General features: G+C 35.9%; 1 protein-coding gene across 4 annotated transcripts in view; it reads right to left on the reverse strand.

Moving 5' to 3' along the window:
• LOC101893228 (mucin-2) overlaps positions 1-22,719 on the reverse strand; it is a 345,912-nt gene that overhangs the window by 187,988 nt on the left and 135,205 nt on the right. For all 4 annotated transcript variants that reach the window (XM_059127347.1, XM_059127350.1, XM_059127346.1 and 1 more), the window contains one exon: positions 8,037-8,979. In XM_059127347.1, the coding sequence (XP_058983330.1) occupies positions 8,037-8,979 (943 nt within the window). The remainder of the gene's footprint in view (positions 1-8,036; positions 8,980-22,719) is intronic.

Raw genomic sequence — 22,719 nt, forward strand, 5'->3', positions numbered from 1 at the left:
TTCGGTTTTATTGCATATTTTATTCTGATGTTGTAAGGTCATTAAACAAAGTTAAGTCGGGAGCTGTGGGGGTTGATGGTGTGCCAGTAAAGTTTTTTAAACTTATATTTCCATACATTTCCTGCATTTTGTTAACTCGATTTTTATGACATCTACTTTTCCTCTGGCGTGGAAGGTTGCACGAGTTGTTCCTGTGCCGAAAACTGGTGAATCATTTGATTTGTCAAATCTGCGTCCCATTAGCATTCTACCTGCTATGTCAATAGTCGTTGAGCATATTATTAAAGAAGCGATTGTTGACTTCCTTGATGATCGTAGGCTATTGAGTAGTTCTCAGTTTTGTTTTCGGCGACGATGTAGTACGACCACACACTTATTATATCTTACTGATATGATTAGAGATGTATTTAATTCATCTGATGCTGGGTTATTATTGGGCCTTGACTTGTCAAAGGTTTTTGATTCGATCAACGATTCTCCTTTACTTGACAAGTTGAGGTTTAAGTTTGGTTTTTCATCTTCTGCGTGTCGTTTAATGGCTTCATATTTGGAAGGTAGGTCTCAGTTTGTTGTTCATTTGGGTGTTTCGTCTGAAGTTTGTAGTGTCCAATGTGGAGTCCCGCAAGGTTATGTACTGGGACCGTTGTTATTTATTATGTTCATTAATGACATTGTGCACTCAGTTGTTGATGACTGGTGTTGTCTGTTTTTGTATCCAGATGATATTCATGTTTTCTTCAGAGAGGTTGATATTGCTGGGTTGGAAGGGTTGGTTAATTCTATTGTTTTGTCTCTTTCGTCGTGGATTTTGCTAAATGGCCTTATGATTAATTGGAATAAAACTAAAGCTATGCTGTTCAATGATCATGGTAATGGTGGTTCTCTTAATATTTCTGTGGGTTCTGTGTAAGTGGAAATTGTTGATGAAATGAAATGTCTTGGTATTATAATTGATCGGTAGTTGGACTTTAAGAGACACATTGATACCTTGCTTTGTCGCATAAGGTTTCAGCTGCGGAGGCTGTATTGTCTTAACGCGTATTTGCCTTTTCATGTTAGGAAGAAAGTGGTTGTATTCTTGCTGTTATCGCAGGTAAATTATTGTCTAGATGTAGCCTACGGCACTACTTCTTCTCAAATGCAACGTATCCGTAGGGCAGTAAATTCGATTGTTCGTTACGTGTATGGCTTGCGTCGTGGTGATCATGTTTCTTGTTTCGTTAATGATCTCCTGGGATTGCCATTTAGCAGCTACGTTGATCTTCGTATTCTTCAATTTCATTACAGTGTTATGTGCAACTTTGACTCGCCTCTTCGTGACAACTTTGTGTTTTGTAGATCATCTCGAAATCCTCAGTTGTTGTGTCCAAGGTTTTCGTCCTCCATTGGTGAGAGATCCTTTGTGGTTAGGGCGGTGAGATTGTGGAATCAGCTTCATTTGGCCTTACGTACTTTTGCCCATACCAATTATCTGTTTAGGGTTAAAGTAATTGAATACCTTCGCCTTAATATGTAGGCTTTGTTTTTGTAGTGGTTGCGTCGGTTTATTATGGGTTTTTCTTTTTGTTGGGCTGGGGAGCCACTATATTATCTTCTTAATTTTATTTGTAGGGTGTTATAATGTAAGTTACTATTTATACTCTGTTTAGTGAGTAATAAAATAGTTCTCTCTTATTTTTAGCTCGTTTCTGCTACACCTTTTCACTGCTCTACTAGACTATTGTTTAGTTGGTGATGGTGAATCGAGGTGTAGGGTTCGAGTTTCTCGTGAATTATTAAGATAAATTATTAGGTTTAATACGTTATTCGTTAAGTTTGAATTAATCATTGCATTTGTATTATGTTAGGGTATTGTAGATAGATAATATAAGTTATGGGCCCTGTGGGTTTATTTATATTTTTTTGTAAGGTAAATAAATGAAATGAAATAAGTAAATATATGTGAGTGAAGAAAAAAACTAATTTTACTGGCATAGGTATAACAGTAAAATTATCAGTATATTATGGGTATGAAGTAAGAAACGAATTTAAAATCCGGATTACTATGTACCGATTAATGTAAAGGATTTTAATATATTAAATTATTAGTACTATATTTGATTCAATTTGGTATTGAGTGAACAGATAGCCATATAAATTGGGAATTAAAATATGGAGTATGAAATGTAGTACATATGTTACTGCTGGTGTCTGTGCTTAAGATATGGAGTACAAAGTGGTTTTTAATTGAATTGAATTGAAGGGACAGAGCAGGAATCCCAAAATCCCAAGCTGCAATGGATGGGGATGAACTCCGAGGATGGCATTCATACTGTAATGGTTAACTACATCAGCGGCTGCATAGGCATGAATGCTATTCAGCCCCGCTTGATAGTTTTCCTGATCGAAAGGCGCTCTTGTATCATTGGACCTCTCACTCTAGATCATGTAGGTCCTTCCTGCCACGCCTGGGTGGGGCTGTTCTGTCCACTATATAATGAATAGGACGTCTCCCACAATAACGCCTAAGCAGGTACTGCAACGAATGCATATAATTATGTGGGCGAAAGAGTCATGGGTAGGCTATCTGTTGCAGTTCTCAGGGCGTCATTCTGGCTGGTCAGAATACTTTTTTATTGCGTTGCACCCGTATTCGCAGACATACTGGTGCCGCATAGCTAACCAAGGATTTTGGGGTTGTTAGTGGTCGGAATTATGTTCTGTTCTGTCCACTATATAATGAATAGGACGTCTCCCACAATAACGCCTAGGCAGGTACTTCAACGAATGCATATAATTATGTGGGCGAAAGAGTCATGGGGAGGCTATCTGTTGCAGTTCTCAGGGCGTCATTCTGGCTGGTCAGAATACTTTTTTATTGCGTTGCACCCGTATTCGCAGACATACTGGTGCCGCATAGCTAACCAAGGATTTTGGGGTTGTTAGTGGTCGGAATTATGTTCCCCTCAACCTGTATATTCAGCCGTGTTATCATATCCACAGTTCATGTGGTAAAAAGTGTGACCGTTGATTTGATGGCACATATTTTCATATTCCTCGCATGGAAGAAGGGGGCAAGCTCCGCAAAATAGGTATTCACCCTGACCCGACACCGCGATCGTAGAGTCATCCGCATGAGTTACGACCTCGATGCCGTCTGGGGCGCGGAATTCCGGAAAGGCAGAGTTTAAACAGTTCCGGAGATATCATCCCACCTAGGGGAACTCCCTGTTTCACTCTACGAGGCTTGGACTTCTTGTTCCGGAACTGGCGTCCACACATATAATTAACTATACAATGTTTCAAACACTGCCGGAGGGAAGTACTCTCGACGTGCTCGAACAACGCTTTGGATGACATTCACAACATAATCCATTGTATATTGAGGTGGTATCTCCTAGGCGGGAAGAGATATTATTCGCTTCACACTGTCACTCTCGGGTTGCTCGACAAACTGGCGATTAAAATGGCCAGTACACCTCTTCGGATCAGTCACCGTTACGTCTTAAAAATGACTGCTTATGCTCCTGTACCAATCTGTATACTTCTAATGTCAGTTCACTGACTCTGAGATCAGTAGGGTTGGTATGCCGGAGCTCATCACGCTCCTTCGCTAGTCCCGCTGCCTCTGCTGGGAAATTTGGTATGGATCACTAGAGTCTAGCTCAAGCGATGTAGGTATGTATTGAAAAGTGCTGTAACAGGAACGCTAATCCCCCACCTTCACTTCTGGTATGTAACCATTGCAAAGTTGTATTATATATTTTTCATTGAGCTTGGTTGCCTGAACCACAGCGATCAAGATATTCCTCCGATTTATGAAATACACTACATCATCAATTTTACCTCAGGGTTAGTAAGATGTATGAAAGATTGATTAATAAATTTTGTCATACTGAACAAATTGTGCATTTTGAGTACTTGCAAAAAACGTGGGGTTAACTTGTGGCGAGTGTGTGGTTATAGCGATAAATTATATTTTGTATGTGACAAACTGTGAAAAGAACAAAAAATCGTGTGTATTTTATGCCAACAAAAAGGACAAACAAACTAAAACAAACGTTCAATTTCATTACAAAAAAATTAAATTTTAAACACGTAGGATGACGATTTCTTTCGTATTTACTTTGTTTCGACGTACATAAACAGACTGTTAGACAATTGACTTCTCGACCGCGCTTAAACCGTTTTTACTTGTTAATAAATTGTTGAATAAACAACTATGTTTCGTTCACTGACTAATTAACAAATAGCTTAATGATTTAAATAATTAATTGTTTTATAAATTTTTACTTTTTTTTGTTTAAATTTATTTAACAAAGTGTAGTAATCTCTATTTCGAATGCAATGAGCTCTTTTGTTTTGCTTACGATTGTTTGGGAGTAACACTTTAATATATCGATCAACATGATGTGGAGGAGGAGATAATAAAATTGTTATTGTAAATCTGTTAACTATCTGAGTGAGTGAAAAGTAAACATCTGCACGCTTGCAAAAGAACGACACTCACCCATATCAACAAATCGAATTTATTTAATTCACAAAAAGTGAGAGATTTGTAGTTTTCATATTTTTCAATTCGAGTTAGGTAAATAGTTAAAGAGAAAATAAAATCAAGTGACTACACCAACAATAATAAGCGAATGCACAATAACTCATAACAAAACCAGGGTGCGGAGAACGATAAAAATATGCTCTTTCTCACAACTATTCACGGCGACACTTCAATTGTTTTATTTTTTTTAATTTATCGCGAGCGATAAAGTTGCATTGAACGCACAAGGATTTACAATTTTTCACGAGAATAAGCATTGTACGAAAAAAATACGTGTAAATGTCAGACAATTTTATTAAAAAAATTAATTTTTACTTCAAGTAAAAACATAAATTAAATAATTTAAAAATAGATTAAAAACATGTAGACTTTAAGGTTTCTTAAACTCCTTATGAGATACTAACTTTTTCCATTATATTGTCATTCAACTTAACAATTAATAAATTATTAGTTATGGCACTGATTAATATTTTTAGTAAAAGTCGGGTGTCAAATTACAATCTTTTTTATAAATTTGAATTTTTCGCAATTGAAATATTAAACATGCGACCGTCAACAACTTTGGCTGGGATAGAGGCGTGCTTGAATTCTCGTCCTCTTTGTACCATATCGGACAGGTCGAAATAGTCGCGTTAAGGCTTGGACACTGTACATTTATTTGCGGCTCTTCTTCTCACAGACCAACCATAAAGATTAGTTAATCGGTTTGGGAAAATTCAAGCCCTCGCCCACCAGTTTAATTCGATGTGAGAAGGAGAAATATATCAAACATTTACACATGAGATATAAATGGAAATTTTCAGAGCGCGAGTTAGCGATAGAAAATTGTAGTTGTTGTTCGTCATGATCAACCTCCTCCAAAGTCGTGGAAATTAGGCTGTATCGAAAATGTTTATCCGGGCACGAACGGTCACGTTCGAGTCTCGGACGTCTAAACTGAAGCTGGACCAAGGTCGTTGTCTAGTAGTACCTAGAAAGTTTAAACCAAAGACGAAGTGCTGAATGTCGATGAGGTTACTGAAATATATCAAGATCTCAAACTGGACGACAAATACATTGTCGTCAGCTGTCTTGAAAACAGACCTCGTGAAAATTATTAGGACGTTTAAAGAATCCGAACCTGGGTACGAATCCAATAAATTCGATTTATCTGCGGCCCTCGCCTCTGATGACAAACCGATTAAAACCGAGTTCGATTTTCTGTCTGTGGGTTCATCTGCGGCTTCGGTTCCTAACCCCAAAATTGAGAACTCGCGAACCGAGTCCGGATTTTTAGATTCATTTGCGACTCCAGTTTCCACTTCTAAGTCGTCGGCGGTTTCGACCAAAACTAATAGGTCCGAATCCATTCATTAAGATTTATCTCACTCAAATGTAGCTTGTGTGATCGCAAGCATCTTCTGTATAGATGTAGGGATTTCCGAGCCATGAATGTAAACATGCCTTGAAGAGTTATTGTAAAATGTAATTATTGCATATGGTGCTTAGCAAAACCTCACCATGCCATGAACTTTCAAAGTAAGGTGTACCGTATGTAATAATATACCCACACTGTTCCTCGCGGTTCGGTTGTTTAAACCCACAAGTAGTCTTCATAGTTTTCGTGTTCCTACTTCTCGGATTGATGGAGAAATATATAGGCTTTCTGTCACTCGATAAACGACCGTCAGTCAGTCCATTTCAATTGTGACAATGCTGTAAAAAGCGAGTACGCCTACAGCGCATTAAAGACTCCTCTCTTAGCCTTCCTTTGGCAGATCCAGATTTAAATAATACTGGTTGCATAGATTTAAATAATACTGGTTGCCCGTCGCGACGCATCATGTGCATGGGACCGATAACCTACACTACACCTCTTTTGGGTGGGTATTGTCGGGCATATGTAACAGTGTTACCATTTTTTAATCGAATTAGTACAAATAAAGAAAAAGAATTAAATTTGAATCTCAACATGTTTGTTTGTGACGCACTATGTCGCGAGTTTATACAAAAGATGACCATCAATAGAAGGAGTTGGTAAAAGTGCACGAATTTAGGTACAATTACTTGTTGGCTTATTATGTCAAGAACCAAATACAACGAAGGTAGGTCAAGATTTTCGTATAGACAAAAAAAAGGTACCTCCCGATATTCGGCATTCGGTCGATTTAAGCCACATTTTCTAAGAAAATTGCTTCATATTCCCTATTTAGATATCGTAATAGATTCCATTTCCTGTGGCTGACATTGTCTATATAGATTCAAGCTTTCTTATAGTCCTCATTTCACGGTACCTCAAGGTATTCAATATTAAAATTTAAGCCATATTTTTCAACGGAAGTGTTTCAAATTTGATTGTTGATGTCCGCAATAGATACCAGTGAACGCTAAAAAACAGACAGTCATACACAGCACCACAGCATTTTTTGCGGTAGAATGTAATCAGCACTCAATTGAGAGGACATCACAAATAGTAGTGCTCTCCATACAGTGTTAGGTAATCAACTCATTTTAGTATATAAACACACTTTGTCGTCGTCGCCTTTGTTTTAAATGCGTATGAGTAAATAAGCGAAGACAACAGGAACAACGCAAAACGAAGCCACATTGATTCACACGTCAGTTATCATGAGTTGAAATGATATAAAAATGGTTCAGAATGGGGATGCTGAGTGGCGCAAGAGAGGGGGGAGGGGGCCCACTCAGTATTATCAGTATTATATTATATCATTCAGTATTATTCATTTACTTTCTATTCATTTGGTTGTTGTTTTCGTTCATCAATTTAGTTCGTAGATCATACACATTTACGTGTGAATCAAACCGAGTGTTTTACAACAAAAATGTAATCCGGTGGTAATCAGTGGCACATGTCGATTCATCTAATTCGCTTTTGCTAAGAAAATATGGAGTAGTAAAATTGAAATTATCAGATTCACTACGAAGTTGCGATAATACCAACCACTGTAGGAAACAATTGACTACATAGGTGCACGTTTTCCTATAGCTCCCGTTCCCGAACTTAACGTGTTTGTACTTGTTTTTATTATCGACAATATAGGAACAAAATTTTGTTATGACTTCCGCCAAAGTCGATGATACAAGTTCACTGTGTTTGGTTCGATAGGCAATGTACGTGAGCGACTTCTTTATGTAGAGTTATTAGGTTTCTAGATAATAATTATTTTCTAAATACTTTGCAGAATAAGTATAAGCTTCAAACATATAGAATCTAAATCAAAAACATCGTAAACTAGTCAGTTGTTTGAACCTTTTTCGACTTGTTATTAGGACATTTTTTACAATTTGAAGACAATCTTATTGTACGTTTAAAGTTTAAATAGTTGACTTATCAATACCAAAATTCAGATAATAGATATGTTTTCTATCAATTCCAATTAATTAATCAGTTCTCTGAGGCACTTTGTTTTAACCGTTTTTGTCACAACAATGGGCTATTGTATAATTTGTCTTTACATTATTAGTCAACGATATGGTTTTACACTTATGGTATAATACTTACCATTTAGGTTGTGCTTAGATGCAGACTCAGAAGACTTCTCTACTTTAGAAATCATACCAATATCAATATCGTTGTCTGAGTCATTTGGTTGTTGCCCAGGAGATGTTAATTCAGAAGGATTGTTTGAGCCATTTGCGTTTTTGGGAGATTCAGATGAAACCGGTTCGGTATGTGGTGTATCACTACCACTTAGGGTAGATATATCATTATTGTTTTCTATGGCATTCTCCGAAGCAACCGATGGCAACGACCCAGTATCTAGCCCAATTGATTTCGTATGTGACAACTTTGCAGGATCTGGCTTTTTTAAAGTGGATGATTGTGGGTCAATTAACGCCGATACATTTTCCAATACTTCAGATTCGTTAGCAGTTGGTGCCAAGCAAATAGGGCTGTGTATAGGGGTTATGTTAGAGTCATCCATATCTGCAATAGAGTCGTCGTCAAGCATAGATATAGTGCCATGCGCATGCGACTGATGATAACGTAAACCATTGGCATGCTTATACTTTTTGCTACAATCTTGCTCTGGACATTCCAGAAGAATTGGGGATATAGCACATGGTGTTGTGTTCTTGCACTTTTTTGTATTTATCTGGACATTAAGACCAGTCACAGGGTTTATTAAGCTTTGTGGTTGATTTGTTAACCCTGACCCACATACTGAAATGGGAATACCACTAGCATTTACCATGGGTGTTGCCTGGGTTTCATTATCGGTATTGAGTGGTGACACTGACTCATCTTTTGATTTACGTTTCTCTGCGCGAGGAGGTAAGAATCCTGTTGGGGACGTGCTAGGTGTAGATCCTCCATTTCCGGATGAAACTGAAGAACCTCCTCCATTCTTCTCTGTGGAAGTTGAAGACCTTGAACTTCCACGGCCTCCTTTTGTATTACCATTTCGTAACTTAGAATGCACGTGAGGATGTGAAAAATATATCTAAAAATAAAAAATAAATTATGGTATATTTTTGGTTAAAAGAAAATACAATAGAGTTGATGGTTGAATAATAAATATGGATAGCAATAATGGTAAGCCGATGTCATAATTTTTTCGTTGGATAATGTAGAACCAGCCGTTTAAGTAGAAAATATATATTAAACATAATAATTAATAAAGTGAGCTAACAATATATGAAGAAGTTTGGGGGCGTTGTATCATTTGAATCCTTTGAATTTAAAGATATTACGGATTTCGGTAATTTAAGAATCAATTTCACATTAACTCATATTATATATATGCCAACGAACTACTTTACTAGCTTACAACATATATACACTTAGTTCTTCAAAATATAACCTAACATTAGTTTAACAAGGACATTATTATTTTTTGTAAAGGATGATTTTTTAGTGTAAACAACTCATGCATGATTCACTGTCAAACATCATCATCAGTTGGGTCTAAATTTAGCCGTGAATCGTCTTCCAATCAAACATCACTTGCAAATCATTCAAATGCGTGCTGCTCTGTTACGAAATGTCATCGCTCTCAAAGATTGTATTAGTTAAATTTTTTAACAGAATATTATTAATTGTGCAAATTTAATGGTGTAGAAGACATGGTTATCTATTTTATATTGATTTTTTGTACATAGTTAGGTCAATTTCACAAACCCAAAATCCTCGTAAGTGGACATATATGCCATACCAGTTGTTTGGACAGTTCACCTCTCTCAGATCCAACGACTTGTCGCGCTCTTTGATAGCTAACCATTTTTCTTTGACTTTTCCAGATGTCGCACTTGATTTTTCTGCACACGATATTTCTCTTCGAAATATTCGGCTTCCTTCATATTGGGAGATCATGTTTTTTCGTGGTCCTTCGCATTTCTCAACATCTATTCACTTTTTCACATCTGAGAACGCAGTTCGATTACTTTGTTCCTGAGGAGATTGTAAATTGTTTTCATAGGCTTGCATTTACGTGTGCTACACATCTTCCGCTTCTTCTATATACCTATTCATTTTAAATTGAATATATTTTTAATGTATATCTTTAGAATGGTCCTCTTTTTAAAGTTGGTGTTTAATTTGGTACGTTTATTGCTTTCTTTTAGTTTTTTTTTTTTAATTTATTTTATTAATTTAGCTCCCTTCGCCTATTTTTAAAATAAGGTTAAGAAGTAGCTAATCTTCAATAAACTTAATCTATTCGTAGCCCAACAATTGTTCTTATCTATTTTTATATTTAAAAGGGAACATTATATGGCTGCTTGGCTCTTCCTGCAAGTGGTCTTGGCTACCTTGTGATATTCGGTACACCAGGCACAGCTTATGTTTCACTGTTAATGCATCGGTTAAAAATCATTTGAGCAATACAACTTCAATGATTTTTATATGGACCATACCCAGCAAAAACATATTACAAATCGAATTATTTAAAAAAAGCAATGTTACTGGAAAAAGGTTGTTATTCCTTGACCCCAACTAAATCTGCAGATAAGTTTTTTTGGTAGGTTTAAAGAAACATTGATTTCAAAGAAGCTTAGTCGAATTTTACATACTCTTTCCCACATTTTGGAAGGTATCTCACGAATAAAAGTTCAAATGTTGTCTTCCAATGGGTCAGCTGAAACGAGATCAGATGTATAAGACATGAGCTTTAACAAAGCTCACAAAAAATAGTCTAAAGACGACATATCGCACCAATTGAGAACGTTCTAGAACATTAAATAAAATGTTCACCGAACTCGCCTCTCAATAAGGGCATTGCTACGCGATTGTTGTGCTGTGTGACATGAAGCCACATGTTACCCAAGTCAAGCCACTTACATTTTGGGCAAAAAATGTTGGATCTCATCTTATTCTAAGTCGATTTAACGATGCCCGTCTGTCTGTTGAAATCACGATACAGCCCACATTAGTTGACGTAGAGCGCCAAAATTTAGCAGAGCAATTTGTATTTTATCTAGGATGGTTGGTATTGAAAATGATATATATCGGTCTGGTATAGTCCCAATATAACGGTACCTCCCAATATTCGGTACTTTGATGATTTATGCCACATTTTTTCACGTAAATGTCTGAAAATTTGTATTTAAAGGCCATAATGGGTTCCAGCTCCGGTGGCGAAACATTGCATGTATGGGTCCATGATTTGGTATAGCCCCCATATGACGGTACCTCCCGATGTTCGGTTATTTGATGACTTTGCCACATTTTTTCACGGATTTGTCCAAAAATTGGTATTTGTTGGTCATAATGGGTTCCAGCTCCGGTAGCGAAATATTGCATGTATGGGTCTATGATTTGGTATAGCTCCCATATAACGGTACCTCCTGATATTCGGTATTTTGATGGCTTTTTGCCACATTTTTTCACTGATTTATCTAAAAATTGGTATTTGTGGGTCATAATGGGTAGTTCGTGTGGCGAAACATTGTATGTATAGGTCCACGTTTTAATATAGTCCCCATATAACGGTACCTCCCGATATTCGGCATTTTAATGATTTTTGCCACCTTACCCTAAGGTAAGGCATTTTAATGATTTTTGCCACCTTACCCTAAGGTAAGGTGGCAAAAATCATTAAAATGCCGAATATCGGGAGGTATCGTTATATGGGGGCTATACCAAATTGTGGACATACACATGCAATGCTTCGCCAAAGCAGCTAGAACCCATTATGACCTACAAATTCCAATTTTCAGGGAAATCCGTGAAAAAATGTAGCCCGGCCCGGCCGAACTTAATGTTTTTTACTTGTTTTTTTTTTTTTTTTTTTTTTTTTGATTCATTGGAAGCTTTTGCAATGCTTCTGGCTGATCTTAGCTCCAAATTCTGCAATTGTGCTTATTTCCGTACCAAATAAGCCTAAAATGAACACAAAGTGAGAGCGATGACATTTCTTAACAGAACAGCACGCATTTGAATGATTTGCAAGTGATGTTTGGTTGGAAGACGATTCACGGCTAAATTTAGACCCAACTGAAGATGTTTGACAGTGAATCATGCATGAATTGTTTAAACCAGTGTTGCTAAAAAGATAATAACTAAAAAATCATCCTTTACAAAAAATAATAATGTCCTTGTTAAACCAATGTTAGGTTATATTTTGAAGAAATAAGTGTATACACGTTCGATACAATATTTCAAAATATTGTAAGCTAGTAAAGTAGATCGTTGACAGTTATATAACAAGAGTTAATGTGAAATTGATTCTTAAATTCCCGAAATCCGTAATATCTTTAGTAGAAAATATATAGTAAACATAATAATTAATGAAGTGAGCTAACAATATATGAAGAAGTTTGGGAAGTTGTATCATTTGAATCCTTTGAATTTAAAGATATTACTGATAGACGTTGAGACATTTTAAATTTTTAGATTAATAGATTAGATTAATAATATAAAAAACAAAAAATTAAAAAAACTAAAAGAAAGCAACAAACGTACCAAATTAAACACCAACTTTGAAAAGAGGACAAAGAGTCCCATCCAAAAGATATAAATTAAATAATATATTCAATTTAAAATGAATAGGTATATAGAAGAAGCTGGAAGATGTGTAGCACACGTAAATGCAAGCCTATGGAAACAATTTACAATCTCCTCAGGAACAAGTAATCGAACTGCGTTTTCAGATGAAAATCGAAATGGAAAAAAGTGAATAGATGTTAAGAAATGCGAAGGACCACGAAAAAACATGATCTCCCAATATGAAGGAAACCGAATATTTCGAAGAGAAATATCGTGTTCAGAAAGATCAAGTGCGACATCTGGAAAAGTCAAAAAAAATTGGCTAGCTATCAAAGAGCGCGACAAGTCGTTGAATCTGAGAGAGGTGAACTGTCCAAACAACTGGTATGGCATATATGTCCACTTACGAGGATTTCGGGTTTGTGAAATTGACCTAACTATGTACAAAAAATCAATATAAAACAAATAACCATGTCTTCTACACCATTAAAGTTGCACAATTAATAATATTCTGATAAAAAAATTGTAACACATACAATCTTTGCAGGAAATCTCTTTTAGTGCGCTGTATGTAATAAAAAAGATTTACAATTGCTACCAGTGTTACAAAAATTATGTATTTTCTATATCAGCTATCAGTTACATATTCACCTCCAAAAATGTTTCTAATAATAGCATCCAACATGATAATAATAAGTCTTCGTCAGGATTAAAGAATAACAACTTTTTTTTTTCACAAACTACGAAGAGCAAGAGCCAGTTAACTCCAAAGATGACACTTGCGCATAGAGGGTGAGATGAAAAAAACTGCAAACAACTTCAGACTGCTTTCATTTTTAAGCCACTCGTCCGTCAGCTTTTAAAATTTTTCCAGTCCTAGCTCATTATATTGTTTACAAGCATACAAAAACAGTTTGGTTAGAATTTTCTAGAAAAAGTTATTCGTGATGGAATTCAAGCGCGATAGTGTGATTTCTTTATATTTGGCAGGAAAAAGTGACTATCGTTAGAGCACTCCAGCATTTAAATGTGAATAAATCTTTTGTGTATCGTACCATTGAAAAATGAGCTCGGCGTAAAGCCATTGAAATTCCAAAAAGTGCAACAACTTACACCGCAACAGAAAGAAAATAGACTCAAAAGAGCTTTAGAGTTGCTTTGCTTGGCCGAAAGTGGTGAAATGCCGAATTTCGTGGTCTAGCAGTTTGTAAACTAATAAAATGATCGCATTTACTTGCCAAAGATGTCAGCTGAAAATGTGCACCTTCGGTTGGCCACCAGAACTCAAGCGCCGGCCATGGTGATGGTGTGGGCCACCATAACAGCCGTTGGTCGCTCTCCGCTCGTATTAATTGACCGTGGCATCAGAAAAAATGCCGAATATTATCGCGAAAATATTCTGGAGGGCCTTGGGCACGCAAAAACTCGACCTTGGACATTCCAACACGACTAAGCACCATCGCACTCAGCACGCGCCACCCAAGATTGGGTACAAAATGAGGTTCCTCGCTTCATTTCCAGTGCACAATGGCCAATAAAATCTCCGGATACTAATCCGTTGGACTCTTGTGTCTGGAGTATTTTGGAAAGCAAGTTAGCACTAAAAATGCCAAAGAGTCGATCACTTCAAGCAAGCGCTTCGCTGGGAAGGGCCAAAATACCGCAGAGCAACATTCGGCCAGCGGGTGACGGTTTCATTGGCCGTTTGAAGGCCATTCTAAAATTTAATGCTATTTCCGACATTTTTGCTTTCATTCAATAAAATTAAAAAAAAAAAAATGTTAAAATTATGGCGTTTGACTTTGTTGGAGTTTTTTATCTCACCCTGAAATTATTATTAGTTAGCTATTTCATGCTCATGTTTCATATTTGCGATGATATTTAATTCAATATTACTTAGATCTAGTTTATTACATCTGTGGGTTATCGCTGATTTTCCAGCCAAATGTAAAAAATATATGAATTTTTGAGCGTTAAACTACTTGAAAATGGATTTTTTTGAAAAGGTTCAAATTAGTGCAAACAATTTCCCACTATGATGCGGATCATGATGTGTGCGCGATCCCTCCGTAAAGGGAGGTCGCCCCCTCGGTCGGCAGGGATGGGAATGTGAGGCGTGGGATCGTTCGAAAAAAAAAAATACTCTTTCTTACATTTTTAGACAAATTCTCAAAACATGCTCAAGCTATTAGGATAAAAAATAGATCATGGATCGAGAGTTTTTAAGGGAGCAAGAAATTGAAATTCACTATACCTCAAATAATAACCATACTTCAAATGCAGACGTCGAAAGACTCCACAATACCATTAATGAACGAATTTTAAAACATGACCCTCCCCCAACCGAGAAACAGAAAGTGTTGAAGAAAAACTGTATTGAATCATAATGTATTATAATAATACGATTCATTCGACAACTAATAAGAAACCAATAGATTTTATAAATGGAAAGATAAGCCAAAATGAATATCCGCTAATTAAAGAAAAAATAATGAAAACCAAAGAAAGGATCATAAACAAACTAAATGAAACCCGCGAGAATGTAGACATCCAAACGGGTCCAGTCTATTTAAATGATAAACGTGGTGGAAAAAACCATTCTAAATTTCGAAAAGTTATTGTGACCGAACTAGACTCTTACCATGTAGTAACAGATAGGAATCTAAAATATTATAAGTCGCATATAAAAAAAAAGAAATTTCAAAACATTAACTAGCAACAGACTTCAACATAATATAATTACTACATTATATGTTTAGATAAAATTACAAATAAATCTTTTGTTACTCACTTCAATTGTGAACATTATCAACTGCTAATGGAAATACACGACTTATCTATGAACGAAGGATACATCCCAATTAAAGGCGGCAACATAAGGATCATCGATCATTACCGAAGAATATATCATATTATTAATGTAACAAATTACTACAATACTATAGAAATAATAGAGAATAATATTAATTCATTACATTGCTCAATATTGGATTCAACGTCGTTACTGGATACAACTATAAAAAGTTTTCATATTTTGAAAATTAAATTAGGAAATTTATCACCAAATTTTAGAATTAGACGAGGTTTAATAAATGGATTGGGCAAAGGGTTGATATTTATAAAAGGAAATATGGGCAGCGATGACGAACAGGAAATCAGATTCTATCTTACAAATTTAACGACAATTTCTAATTCTAACACAAACGATATAGGAAACATTGCGCGCAGAAGTAAAATTCTTTCTACTCAGATTCAAAATATAACAACTCATATTAATAGACAACAATATATATAGTTAAAACGTAAATTAATAAGTACCGCAATGAAATTGAAAATAGGATATCTTCATTAGAGGACGAAATAGATTTTCTTAAACACATTTACCAAATTAACAACGACATAAGTTTACTCAAAAATCATATCGATGACATTGCAGGAGTTATATTTACTAGTAAACTAGACAAAATAAGAGACGACTTAGAAAAATATACTAAGACAAAAGTTGCCGTTTCCTTTGAAAAAGACCAAATTATTATCATCCTCTCCATTCCCCAATTTTCCAAATTATCCTTTGAACAAATAATCCTCGAACCAATGCCTAATAACATGAATAAATCAATTCTTCTTAAATAAAATAAAATTTTAATAGACGATAAGCAAAACGCATCTTATTCAAATAAAACTTGTTTATATAAAAACCTTAAAAAAATTACAGACCTATGTATCTTAGGCATTTTGAAAAATAAAACAGCAAATTGTATCCTTAAAGATAATAAGAACACAGAAGTAAAATAATTGAAGGAAGGAATATTTATACTTAAAAATTTCTTTGGCAATTTCACTAATACTTGTCATTCTGTAAGAAAATATACTAATGTAAGTAAAACCTTTATAATTAAATTCGAAAATTGCTTTATCAATGTTGGAAACGTAACATTCAAAAATGAAAAACTAATAGTTAAAGAAAAATTAATACAAACTTCTCTTTTAAAAGAAATAAAAGAAAATAGAACATATAATGAAATAAATCTAGAAGACCTATATATATATATAAAAAATAAAATATAAAGATAATTTTACCAGAACCCAAGAAATTAATAGAATATTTAATATAGTTACAAATAGCACCACAATATCAATATTAATTATATTGCTTATTATTCCTATATTTTGTAAAAGAAGGGCAACCATTCTCCAAATTTCGTCGGAGCCTCAATTTAACGGAGGGGGTGTTACGATATCACCCCATCGCGTCCCAATTTAAATAACATACACATTTCTTAAATAACATGCACTTGTTTCTTTATTATTATTTTTGTTGTAACTTTTTGTTGTGTGCTTACTTGTTCGGAAATATAATTCAGCACACTTATGCTGTTGATCCCAGAAATTGCAGCTTTAGCAATTTACCTTGCAAGCTAAAATGTTGAGAAATATAATTTGATTTAACACGCGTATGCAAGTAATCAATATTTGTCAAATACAATAATAAACGTGCAAAAGAACAAGAACGCTTAATAAGCACTTTGATTTAATAAGTAAAACCAAAATTATGTTTTTCAGTTAGTCTAAGAATAGTACTCAAATAAAGTGGTAGCAGAAGCTACAAGAAAAGAAAACAAGAAGTCTTTTTTTTATCGACTATTGAAAGTCAAACCAAAAGTGTTTTAATCAGGCTGGTATAAAGTTGCGTTGATACATTAACCTTTAACTTCTGAGGTGACATATTTTATAACGTGGTGGTAAATTTTACCCCTTTAAATATTATAGAAAAAAAACTTTGTTAACAATTTTATTTGATAATAATTTGTTTTTTAAAAGTAAGCTTGTATATTTTAAATTACAATAAGTAAAAAAAAAACATTTTTTTATGTAAACAAAATGTTTATTCATTGTAATAGAATAGAGAATTTCAAGAAGATGTGAAGGGAGGGTAAAATTTACCACCACCTCAGAAGTTAAAGGTTAAGAATTTGTAATTTTAATAATTTGTAGCAATTGCAGGAGGTAAATTATAACATTTTACAGCGTCTTACAACTTATTTAATTGAATAAGCCGACTTCAATTTGGGACTTCGAAAATGTAGTTTTCGCTGACGTGATTTTGGAAGTTTTGGCACCAATTTTCGGGAAGATGTACAATTAAAATTATCAAACTGTTTGTCTTTGCGGTTTTAGATACAACCAAACTTAACTTCTGGTAGATAAACAGCAAAGACAGATCATGCTATTGGATCCTGTACATGAAAATCGAACTTGCTCTGGATTTGTGGAGGTAAAAAAGAGGTTTCATAACCTGCGAGGAAAAAGTTAAAATATTTCAGACAAATTCGCGGAACCAAATATTCGTTTTGATTACCTTTAAAATAATTGATTTTGTTCTTGTTTCCCGTGATATAAGGAATGGCTAACCTCTGGTAGAGGTAACAAAAAAATCACGTGGACCGCGTGACGATTATGGGGTACCTTTTTGGTAATAAAATAGTTTACTTAAGTTGAACACTTCAAAAAATGAAATATTTACCTCTCGATTTTTTACATACTTAATGTTGGCTATGTCCGTATAGGGTAAGTAATAGTTTTAGAATAACTTCAGCAATTTTATAAAATAAATTTTTATAATAAATTTTACAAATATGTACAAAACTGATCAAGTTAATAATTTTAACTCTCACAAATATTTTTCGAGCTCTTTGCTGGTTGGTGGATCGATTGAAAGGAATGATGATGACGATTAACTTGCTTAAGCAAACCTTATTCAATGGTACGTTGAAATAAGGGAGAGAATGCACTGTAGTATTTAATAATCACTGTCTTATTGATTGACTTACGGTTTTCAGTATGATACAATGTTAAGTACTGCACAGTACGTTAAATTTGAAACTCATGTTACAAAGAGTACTCATAGCAGTTCACAATTACATTTCCTCTGAGTGTGTTATGCTTACCGAAAATTAAAATGTTGTTTTTGTGTGTTTGAAATTAGCTTACGTTAACCAAACTATTTATATAACGCGTTCCTACATTCCTTTGATTTTCTGATTCGAGCATTTATTTAAAACATTCTGAATTAACTAAAGAAATTTCAAATATTCACCCGTATTAACGCTTATCATAAATCTTGAATTAATATTCAAACAAACTGTGCAAATATACAAACTAATCCTCACAAGTTAAATTTTTCTACGACTAATATTCCTTCCTTCTTTATTGTCCAATTCGAATTGGGCTAGTGAAGGTAACATAGATCTGCAAGTTTAAACTTGTCACAGTGTACTCAATAATGCGTTCGCTATGTCCGTTCCATTATTGAAGTTCTATCCTGATTCGGACCAATTTGGTTTACCTCACATCTTATGCGCTTACGAAACATAAAAATTAGGCTATTTAAAAAATTCAAAGAATGTAATACCACTTTAAATTATACAAGTTGTAAACCGGTATCAATAATTAAAAGACGCAAAGTCTTTACCATTTGAGCGTTTGTAAGACACTGGATTTATTTATTAAAAATATTTCTTAAAAACTACTTATGATAATATGACTTAATATGACATATGCACCATGCCACCATAAACCTTAGGGGGAGGTCATAAACACGCATAGCTATCTCACATTTGTGGCAAGCAAACATGCTGCACTTGCTTATCAGTCTGAGTAAATATTACATTCCATAATCTAACTCCACCATAACACATGCAGCAATTCAAAATTCTGTATTATTTATTTCTAACTCAAAAGTCTGCTCACCACATTTTCTTATCTTATTTAATGTGGACTGTATTAAGAAGATCTCTGTTTAACAAATCCCTCTCATCGACACTAGGTAGCCCCGCTATTCTCTTTTATTGTAAAAACATGTTCACTTATCCGTGAACACAAGTTATTCAAGAACTCGAAATAAATATAATGTTGAAAATTTAAAGGCTTATTTAAATTATTTACGAAAAATGACTTTTAGAGGAATCCTAAAAACTTTAATAAATTTGTAAATTCAAAACGTTAACTTCGCGAATTTCCTAGTAGCATGAAACTTGGTTGTAGGAAGTCAGGGTGCCACGTTGAAATAGCAAATTTGTTTGCGAAATTCTTTCAAACTACGTATATTGAGCCTTTATCCAATTATTATGGTAACTACGCGTATACTATTAGCAGATTAAATTATTTCCCCCAAATTATTCTCACTTACTGCAGCATATGTGTTCTCTCGTAAATTGGTGCAGTGCTAATGGTTTGACAATAAATCTAAAGAAATTCAAAGAATTGACTTTGTTTAGAGCACAACCTTTTAATAATGATGGCTCTCACAAATAGGACAATGTAGATTCATTCGTTGATCTTGGCGTAATTTTAGACAACAAATTGCGTTCTAATTTACATATTGATTCATATGTAAATAAAGCCAAGTCTTTGCTAGATTTTATAAAACGGTGGTCTAAACTACCCTGTTTCGGCATATTTTAGAGTACGGTTGTGTATTGTGGAGTCCTTTTTATAAAACATGTTCTTCGAAATTGGAATCGGTACAAACACAATTCCTTTTATTCGCAATCAGAGGATTAGGACGGGATGTAAATGAAACACTTCCACCATATGAAGATCGCCTAAAATTTTTTGATCTTCCGACACTGGAAAATATAAGATTAATGTTACGAGCTTTATTCATAATAAAAAATTTGCGTAGTGAAATCGATTCTCAGTTTTTAACGGTGAATTAAATTTTAATATTCCTTCTCGTAATAAGCGAAATTACTTACCACTAAAACTTTCTTTGGCTAAATCGAATTATGAATCACATAATCCTATGAGGTGTTTATGTGATATCTATAACAAGTTATATACTAAGATATCATTGACCGAACCTTTGCATGTTATTAAACATGCTATTTTAAATCTCTATTAATAAATCAAGTAGTTGTCAGACACTCTACTTTATCTATTAATTATGTGATGTATTTTTCCTATATGTTCTTTTTATTTTATAATTTGTTCAAACGGCTGATGTCTAACTATAGCTGGTTTCCCTAGCCTACTAACCCTCCATAGTTCGGACTATGGGTTGTACGCGCTCCCTACGTAATTGGGTGGTGCCCCCTTCGGCCGGCAGGAGCAGGTGTGAGGGGCGCTGGGATCGATCGAGAACAAAAGAAAAAAAAAACAAATTATGCACACATCAGTATATATAATATCAGTTTGGAGATCATTTGAGAATCCCGTATGAACATTAGAGTGTTCAATCGAGTAATCGTTGTTCAATTAATCGGAGAATTTTTTTCGAATAATTTTTCGATTAAGAAAATTTACTAAATTTCGAATCCCACGGCAGCAGGTTCTACGATACCGGATTGACCCGAAACACCAAGATCCCAGTTTCGGCCAGCGGCTGCCAACCCAGTATGTACATGTTTGTGTTTGTTTATTTTTCTGCATTGGGAGCAGCATATCCCGGAATGCTTGCTCCGGATTTTATTGGTCCGTGCCGGGATTGAGGAAAACCCCGGACCTTGGTTATGGTCGGTTTGTCAGAACGTCATCCACCACAGATCTGTTTCGGTGCGATGTAATGGATGCAGAGAATGGGTGCACTTCAAGAACTGTTCCGGACTAATGCGTTTGCGAGACTACAGCGAAAGGGATTATGTTGCGACTTGCTGCAGTAACGTAGTCCCCAGCGAGTCCACTTATTCGTCGTCCTCATCTGAGACGTCGTCGGAGTATGGCACTCCACCGCAGTCTCCAGAACAGCAACCAACACCGCAGCACCTAACGCCACATGTTGCTGTTCCAACTCCGGATTGTGCTGCATTCTTGCAATTCAATTGCAACGGACTTCGAGGCAAAATAGATGAGATAGTTGAATTTATTAGTCGGAGGAATATTAAGATCGCAGCGGTGAATGAAAATTGCAGCCTACAACGTTGTTATGGTTACAACGTACTAAGGAAGGATCGCACCAGAAGTGGAGGTGGGGGATTAGCGTTCCTGTTACACCATTCTGTTCAGTACAGACCTACCTCGCTTGAGCTAGTCTCTAGTGACCCATACATGGAATGTATGGGGGTAGCAGTCAAGTGTGGAACTGCCGAGGTAGAGGTGCTTAATGTGTATATCCCGCCGATTAATAGCTGTGAACCGCGTTATTTGCCTGATATTAGCCCATTATTGGTAGGCAATAACCGCCTGGTACTAGGGGATTTTAATGCCCACCATGAGTTGTGGCATTCCGTCCTAGGTAATGGCCAGAGGGGATCAGCGCTGGCAGAGCAGATTGACTGCTCCACATTCTGCACGGTTAACGAGGATGCCCCCACCCGAATAAGAGGAGAGTGTCACAGTTCGCCAGACTTAACCATAGTGTCACCCGGTCTGATAAATGACGTGACTTGGCAACCCGTCATTTCTCTTGGCTCAGACCATCTCCCGATAATCGTCTCCATAAGCAGGTCGCCCGACTTCATAACATCTGAACGCCGCACTTTCATTAACCATGGGAAAGCTCACTGGCCAGAGTTCAGAGAATTCACCAACCGCCGCTTCAGAGAACTGCCCAACCCTTCTGATGTTCGGGTAGCAGAAAGGATTTTCCGAAACATCATCAAAGCTGCAACCGCTCGCTATATACCTGCTGGTCGAATACCCGAGATAAGACCAAACTTCCCAGCAGAGGCAGCGGGATTAGCAAACGAGCGTGATGATCTCCGTCGTACCAACCCTACTGATCCTAGAATCAGTGATTTGACAGTGGAAGTCAACCGGTTGGTACAGGAGCATAAGAGGAAAAAGTGGCTAGACCATCTGAAGTGCTGCAACATTGGAACCGATATGAGTAAGCTGTGGGTAACGGTTAAGTCGCTCTCGAACCCTGGAAAAAAGGATGATAGGACCTCAGTCATTTTTAACGACGTAACGGTGACTGATCCGAAGAGGTGCGCGGAATATTTTAATCGACAATTTGTCGAGCACCCCGAGAGCGATAGGGCGAAGCGAAGAGTACTATGTCGTATCAGATCTCTTCCCGCCGAGGAGGAACCACCACAGTTTACGATGGGTGATGTTGCAAATGTCATCCGTAACGCTAAGTCATCCAAAGCGTTGGGCCCAGACGGAATCTCAATGGTAATGTTGAAGCAGCTGGATACGCCGGGAGTCGAGTACTTAACTAAAGTTCTCAATTTGTCGCTAGCCACCCACATAGTGCCCGAAACCTGGAAAATGGGCCAGGTGGTCCCGCTACTGAAGCCAGGCAAGGATGCCAGTA

This window comes from Musca domestica, unplaced genomic scaffold (assembly GCF_030504385.1).
Source record: "Musca domestica strain aabys unplaced genomic scaffold, Musca_domestica.polishedcontigs.V.1.1 10, whole genome shotgun sequence".
Classification (NCBI taxonomy): Eukaryota; Metazoa; Arthropoda; class Insecta; order Diptera; family Muscidae; genus Musca; species Musca domestica.